At 51.8% G+C, this 8,293-nt stretch overlaps 1 protein-coding gene across 1 annotated transcript; it reads left to right on the top strand.

Moving 5' to 3' along the window:
- Nucleotides 1–191: 191 nt before the first annotated feature.
- Nucleotides 192–8,256, top strand: ASPGLDRAFT_62541 (uncharacterized protein; the record flags this gene model as incomplete). The annotated part of the gene is made up of 6 exons (XM_022548537.1): nt 192–275; nt 362–485; nt 540–652; nt 700–1,123; nt 1,177–4,760; nt 4,807–8,256. 6 exons carry the CDS (start codon nt 192–194, stop codon nt 8,086–8,088), a joined length of 7,611 nt encoding a protein of 2,536 aa, XP_022395131.1. The 3' UTR covers nt 8,089–8,256.
- Nucleotides 8,257–8,293: the final 37 nt, after the last annotated feature.

Raw genomic sequence — 8,293 nt, 5'->3', positions numbered from 1 at the left:
CATTTTCATCCACGCTCATACTCTCCATGCTGCCTTCATTAATTCCAGGTTGCATCGCGTTCCCAGATCGCCAGCGGGTTGGCGTTGGGGTGACTGGCATATCTTGTGTTTCCGCGAATTGGGAGGCCACGTTGCCCACTCCGGGGGGTGACGCGTGTGATATACCACCACCACGGGGTCTCAGAGCCTCCATGGTGGTTTATAGGTGCCAGAAGGCCCCTATCGGTCGATTGACGCGTGAAAAAGACGTGTTTCTCTTGGGTGCTGATTTTGATGTTCCAGGCGCCCCGTCCACTTTACTGCTTAACTAGAGCGATCGTTTTGTTATTAGCGTTTGTGACTGTATGCTGATAAAATAAAGGTCAAACCCAATGTTGGACACTCTGAAGGTGCATCTGGAATCACGAGTGTGATTCAAAGTGTGTTGGCATTGGAGAATCACACGATTCCACCCAATGTTCACTTCCACAATCCGAATCCCAACAGTATGTCCAGTCCAGCCAGCTTATCTGCCAGCATAAGTACTAATCAACCGACAGTCCCGTTTGAACAGGCAAAGTTGAAGGTGGCCGTGGTGCCTACTCCGTGGCCAACAGACCGCAGCGAAAGAATAAGCATTAATTCATTTGGAATTGGCGGAACGAATGCTCATGTACTTGCTTATCTCTTTACTTGAAGTATATCAGTTAACATGGCCAGGTTATTCTTGATTCCGCTTCTTCCCTGCAGCGGAATGACATATCTACAGATGTAGATGACGGCCCGCAACTTCTGCTTGTCTCTGCAAAATCAAAAGACTCATTGGACGGTCAGATCGAGAGTCTACGGACGTATCTTGAGACAAAGCCATTCTTGACTGACGTTGCATATACCTTGGGTCTGAGGCGAGAGCACATGAACCATCGGGCATTTGCGCTCACTGAAGCCGATGGGAAAGTCTCGTCCTTTGCAAGGTCCACGTCCGTCAAGGCACCCATCATTTTTACATTTACCGGTCAAGGTGCCCAGTGGCCTGGAATGGGCAGGGAATTGATCGAGAACGTCCAAGCCTTCCGGGAAGATATCCAGATAATGGATCGAGTCCTGCAAGGGCTAGACAGCAAACCGTTGTGGTATATTGAAGGTATGCTTGCACCCTATATCAAAAGACCAAATCTAATAGTGTTATGAATGCAGACGAGCTTTTGAAATGCGACGATGAGAGTCGAGTGGCCGAAGCAGAATTCGCACAGCCCCTCTGCACGGCCGTTCAGATCGCTCTTGTTAACCTTCTTCGGACTTGGGGAACCGCACCTGATGCAGTAGTAGGCCATTCCAGCGGAGAGATTGCAGCCGCTTATGCGTCGGGTGCATTATCCGCCGAGGTGGCCATTCTCATCGCCTATTTCCGTGGTCAGGCAATGAAGAATCTGTCTGATCGTCCGGGTGGTATGGCAGCTGTTGGCCTTGGCTCTGAAAAGGCACGACGGTTCCTGAAGCCGGGTGTCGTCATTGGCTGCGATAATAGCCCGGATAGCATCACGCTTTCAGGCGACAGTGATGTCCTCGCGGAGATTTTGGATGATATCCACGCCGACGACCAGGATACGTTTTGCCGAAAGCTCGCCGTCAATGTGGCGTATCACTCGCACCACATGGTTGAAGCCGGGGATGCATATGAGAAGATGGTCTCTCCCCATTTCTCGCACCAACTATCCATGGTCCCAATGTACTCGACTGTTTCTGGGACAATCGTATCAGATCCCTCGATTCTGAGTCCCGGTTACTGGCGCAGAAACCTACAATCGCCCGTCCTGTTCCATACGGCAATCGAAAGAATCCTCAAAGACGACGAACGGTCAAAGCTCTTCCTGGAGATCGGACCCCATTCAGTGCTATCCGGCCCTATTCGGCAGTCAATCGCAAAGGCAAATACCAAAGAGCACCGATATATCCCGACCATCGTTAGAGGGAAAGATGTATGGAGAAGTATTCTGGCCACAGCTGGGAGCCTCTACACGCACGGTGCATCGATTAGTCTTCATTCCCTCCTTCCACAAGGCAAGGTCGTGACAGAAATCCCCTCGTATTCGTGGCAGCACAGCGAGATATATTGGGATGAGCCTCGTATCGTTCATGACTGGAGACATCGCCAACATCCTCATCACGAGCTGCTGGGCTCTCGGACACTAGAGTCCAACCATTTGGAGCCATCGTGGCGAAACGTTTTGAAACTGGAAAATGTCCTGTGGTTGATGGACCACAAACTGGGCACGGATATTGTCTTTCCCGGTGCTGGTTATGTGGCCATGGCAGGTGAAGCTGTGCGGCAAGTAACTGGCTCAACAGACTACTCTCTGAGAAACGTCTTCATCCGGAATGCACTGATTCTTGACGGCACTGCAGAGATCATGACGAGTCTGCGACCCGCGAAGCTCACAGATCAAGTCGACTCCATATGGTTTGACTTTACCATTTCAACCTATCAAAACGGAAAATGGAAAAAACATGTCGTGGGCCAGGCTCGCGAGGGGCCTGACCAGGAACATGACGTCCCCTCCAGACAGGCCTATTCTCGACAGGTTGACTCGGACAAATGGTATCGTGCGCTGAAAAAACGCGGGTTGGACTATGGCCCCCATTTCAGAGGACTGGAACAGATCACAGCAAGCCCGACGACTCAACATGCTTCCGCGGTGTTGCATAGCAGTGAACCGCCGCAGAGCAGTTACTATGCCCTTCATCCAACCGCCATTGACGAGTGCTTGCAACTGTTTATTGCAGCCGCGACACAAGGCATCTCGCGGCGAATGACACGGATGTGTATCCCGACTGCGATTGAGTCTCTATACGTCAGTGAAGGCCGTGGGCCACTGGACCTGAATGTTTCCTGCGAGACCATTGGTGGTACCATGGAAGTCATGTCAACGCTCTTCTCAAACAACCGTGTTTCCCTTCGTCTGGAAAAGGGGGTTTTCTTCAGCGTTCACGATCCAGAAGCAGATGACTCGAATACGCTGCTGGCATCGAATGTCCATTGGACGCCGCATATCGACTATATCCCCTTTGAAGAACAGCTCCCGCCTCATGAATCGATTTTCAACGGTCACACAGTGGCCAGGGCAACGAGTTTATATCTGGCAGAAGCATATCGTCTCACAAGGCAGTCGACACCGACTTCGGATCATCTCAAGAGATACCACACCTGGATCAAAGTTCAGTATCGGAAAATCCAGGAAAAGTCGCCTGACCTGGTTCCGGAGATGAGGGAAGAGGATGTTTCAGTACTCGGCCTCCACGGTCCCTATGCCGATGCGTTGCGCAAGGAAATACGCGAATTGGATCCCACGCTCATATTTACTCACCAACTCGCTGAGAGACTCTGCTATGCGCTGCACGACGTGTTGGAGGGTCGCACTAATCCTCTCGAACTTCTCATGCAGGATGATGGGATGAAACATTTCTTTATCGCCATGGCTGCGATTTCACCCTGTGGAGACTTCCTCACACTACTGGGTAACTCCAAGCCAACGCTTCGCATCCTCGAGATCGGCGCTGGAACGGGTGGATTGACATCCATTGCCCTCAAGGCGCTCAGCCCAGACAGTGGCCGGCTTTACTCACGGTACACGTTCACGGACATATCGGCGGGCTTTATAGCAGATGCCCAAGAGCGATTTCAAGAGTATGATGCCATTGAATACGCAACCCTTGATGTCACTCGCGATCCAGAAGCGCAGGGCTATGTTCCGGAGAGCTATGACCTGATCCTGGCTGGTAATGTGCTCCATGCGACGCCTCAAATATCCAGCACACTGCAGAACGTCCGCAAGCTTCTGGCCCCCGGTGGTCGGCTACTCATGCAGGAGCTCAGTGGAGATGTCCCCTTGATCAATTTCCTAATGGGAGTCTTACCGGGATGGTGGCTCGGAGAGAATGACGGTCGCAGAGACAGCCCGGCATTGTCTGTTGAGAGATGGCATGAGGAGTTGATCAAGGCCAACTTCACCGGTGTCGACGCCGTGCGATATGCCAATGACAGACCATTGAGCCAGACAGCGGTGCTCCTTTCGGGAGCCAAATCCGCCGATATGGATACAAAAGGAGGGCAGATCGGACTGCTCTATCTGTCACATATCTCGGAATGGGGCCGTCAGCTGGAGAACGCACTTTCCCTTGCAGGCTATACGGTGACGTGGTACACATTGCAGGAGACGCCTCCGTCTGGGTCTGATGTGATTTCTCTCATTGACCTGGAAGGACCATTCTTCGAGCATCTGTCGGCCGATGAATTCGGCTTGTTTCAAAGCTACGTATCCAAACTAGCCGGCAGTCATATTCTTTGGACCACAAGGAGTGTCCAAGTCACCTGTGAAGATCCTCGTTTTGCATTGGCATTGGGAATGGCACGGACGCTCCGATCAGAACTGGGCCATAAGTTTGCCACTGTGGAAATTGACCGGTTTGATGCCATCGCCGTGGCCTCTGTGCTCAAGCTTTTGCACACTTTGAGGGTTCAATCCCATCGGTCCTGGCTGGATTCGGATTATGAGTATGCCCTCCAAGATGGGAAGATTCTTTTGTCTAGGAATCAATGGTCTTCGTTGGATCAGCAACTGGCTAGCGTGCCACACCCATCGGCACCACGGTCATTGGATATCAAATTCAATGGGATTTTCGATTCGTTACGGTGGTCCATGTCCAGGTCGCCAATCTCACCGTCTGAGTTGAAAGAAGATGAAGTTGAAGTGGAGATGAAATATGTTGGGCTGAATTTCCGGGTGAGTGTCCCTCTACTATAACATGGCCACTTTCTAACCCGCACAGGACATGATGATCACCATGGGATTCCTGGGAGATACTGACCAGTTGGGATTCGAAGGCAGCGGGATTGTTCGCCGCGTTGGTTTGTCTGTGGAGCATGTCAGAGTCGGTGATAAAGTTGCTTTCCTCTATGATGGTCTCTTCAGCACTCGAGTAGTGGTCCCAGCCCTTCTTTGCCACACTGTCCCTGAGGAAATGTCTCTTGAAGATGCCGCGGGCAACTCAGTTATTTTCGCGACGGCCATATATTGCCTGATCACGGTTGGAAACCTGCAAAAAGACCAATCTGTGCTTATCCATTCCGCGTGTGGAGGTGTTGGCCTGGCTGCAATCCAGGTCTGTCGAATGATCGGGGCAAAGATATATACCACGGTTGGGACGAGTGAGAAGGTCCGCCATCTCACCGATGTTATGAAAATCCCAGCAGATCGTATCTTTGATTCCAGAAGCACATCATTCCTACAAGGCGTGCTCAGGGAAACAAATGGACGCGGGGTTGATTTGGTGCTGAACTCTCTGTCCGGCGAACTGCTCCATGCGTCGTGGAAATGCGTTGCCAGATTCGGCAAGATGGTCGAAATCGGAAAGCGAGACTTTCTGGGCCACGGTAAGCTGGACATGGATGTCTTCCTCAACAACCGTTCCTTCTGCAGCGTGGATCTCAGAATGCTAGCGTTTGCGTATCCAATGGTACTTCGGGGCCTGGTGGACCAGTTCGGAGAGTACTTCAAGCAGGGGAAATTGACGCCCATCAGACCCGTGACGGTTTTCGACGCTTGCAATGTTGTCAAAGCTTTCCGCCATATGCAGACGGGCCAGCATATGGGCAAGATTGTGGTTCGAATGCCAGACGATCCGGAAAGTCTGCCAATAACCAAGATACACGACACCACTCCCATCTTCAGGTCGGACGCCTCGTACCTTTTGATCGGTGGGCTCGGAGGACTAGGTCGAGCCATCAGTACCTGGATGGTGGAAAAGGGCGCCCGCCATTTCATCTTTCTGTCTCGGTCCGGGGCTGAATCCCCTGATGCACAGGCCTTCATCGACGACTTGGAAAGCCACAATATGGTCAGCGCGATGGTGGTGACTGGTGATGTCGCCAACAATGGAGACGTCCAGCGGGCTCTTTCCGCAGCAAAATACCCCATCGCAGGCGTTCTCCAGATGTCCATGGTGCTCAAGGATCAGATGTTCTCTAAAATGACCTTCGAGGAATGGACAGCCGCCCTGATTCCCAAGGTGCAAGGAACATGGAATCTCCATTATGAGCTTCAAAGCACGCCACTCGACTTCTTTGTTCTTTTCAGTTCGATCACGGGTATCATGGGATTTGGCAGCCAGGCCAATTACGCTGCAGCCAACACTTTCCTCGACTCCTTTGTAAAATATCGTCACTCCAAGCAGCTGCCGGCAAGTGTACTTGATATTGGGTTTATGGGAGACATTGGTTACGCAGCGGAGCAAAGCCCGCAAACATTGAAAGTCGTCACTACCATGGATGGCCAGATACTCGAAGAAAAACATCTGCTTCAAGCGTTGGAAATCTCCGTCTTGTCTCAATTCCCTCACCCTTCATCGCAAATCATTATGGGCATGGGAACAGTAAACGCGGTTACGGACCCTTTGATGCCGGAAGGTCGTTTCAGCCGTTGGCGGAATGCTACTGTAAGCGCCAAAGCAACAACTGTCCCTCGATCTCACGAACTGCGCTCGCTTCTGGACGAGGTTCAGCTCAATCCGAAACTGCTGGATGAGCAGTCCACTCTTGACAAAATCACCGTCGAGCTGGGTAAGGTCGTCGCTGCTCATCTTGCCTATGCGGAGGACCTGAGCAAGGAGGAACTCGCGAATATTGTCATCGATTCCTTGATGGGCATTGAAATCCGCAGTTGGTTCCGCCGTAACGCGGCGATCGATATTTCTCTGGTTGAGATATCAAATGCTGGTACCGTTGGAGGCCTTGCCGTCGTTGCAGTCAAGACATTGCGCAAGAAATACTTGGATGGAGAAGACGCTCCCAGCTCAGACGCCCTGCCATCATCGGCTGAACCGGATGAATTGGCAATTTGCTTAGAGGACATGAAGCTGGGCAGCGACTTGCGACCTCTTCCTGGACCTATCCCGGACTGGTGTTCTGAATCCGAGGGGAGAATCTTCCTGACGGGTGCAACAGGCTTTGTAGGCGCCTTTTTCCTCATCGATCTTCTGGCTCTCCCGCACGTGCAGAGCGTCACGTGTCTGGTTCGAACGACAGACCCCGAGTCCGGCAAGCGGCGGATCGAAAAGACACTGGCCCGATACGGCCTGCCCCTGGATGGGCTGGGCAAGGTGACTGTGGTCCCGGGCAATATCGCCTATCCGAACTTAGGAATGTCCAAGGAAGACTTTGACCATCACGCACAGACAGCGAGTGTTGTCTTCCACCTTGCAGCCCACGTCGACTACACCCTTCCCTACTCTGCTCATCGTGAAGCCAATATCACTGGACTCCTCAATGTGTTGGAATTTGTCAATGCCGGCCGTCTCAAGGCTTTGAATTACTGGTCTAGTATTTCCGCGTGCGGTACCTCCGCTCATTTATCTGGTGTTACTATCCCAGAGGACGAAAGGGCCGTGCTGGAGCGCAAGTTCTTCGAGTTGCACGTTGGATATACCAGAAGCAAGCTCGTTGCAGAAAGCATTGTGTGGAATGCCATTGCCAATGGCTTCCCTATCTCCATCTATCGCCCAGGAATCGTCATGGGCCACAGCGGCACAGGTGTCGACAAGCCCGAAGACCTGCTAAGTCGCCTCATGACCAACTGCATCCAACTCGGCGCTTTCCCAACCCCACCCCAGCAACGCAACCACATCGTCCCAGTCGACTACGTATGCGCAGCAATCCTTCACATCTCGCAGTCTCCAGCCAATCACGGCCACGCCTTCAATGTCGTCCCCCCAGATCAAGCCGAAACCATCACAATGGCGCATACCTTTGAGATCCTAAGCGCCTGCTGCTCCACTCCCCTCCGAGCGGTCTCTTCAGCCGAGTGGCTGCAGCTGTTCAGGGAACGAGGCAAGCAGGGCATGAAAGTGGCGACTCCAATGCTCCAAGAACGACTGGCGGACAGCCTCATCTGGTGGGATACCACGGGCGGAACAGCCACGTATGAAACTGCAAATCTGCGCCGCGCGTTGGCGGACTCGCCTGATATTCTGAATGTCAAGCCTATGCCGGAGCTGCTCCGGACATATTTTGGCCATTGGGAGGCTGTAGCTGTGGATACGAATGACACTGTCTGAGGATATAATACTGTGAGGGTTCGGTCTGTCGTAGAAAATAGCATTTATTCATGTACAATAGAATTTTCGGTCAATATTTATCGATCTAATGTTTCAGTATTGAGATGGATAATGTTGACGATAGTCGAGTGCCAGAATATGTTTCTGCAATGATGAAATAAATTCTCTGCAATTATTATTATTATTATTATTATTATTCATACAC

The sequence above is a fragment of the Aspergillus glaucus genome (genome assembly GCF_001890805.1).
Source record: "Aspergillus glaucus CBS 516.65 unplaced genomic scaffold ASPGLscaffold_53, whole genome shotgun sequence".
In the NCBI taxonomy this organism is placed as follows: domain Eukaryota; kingdom Fungi; phylum Ascomycota; class Eurotiomycetes; order Eurotiales; family Aspergillaceae; genus Aspergillus; species Aspergillus glaucus.
This window is presented reverse-complemented; position numbering and strand designations above follow the sequence as displayed.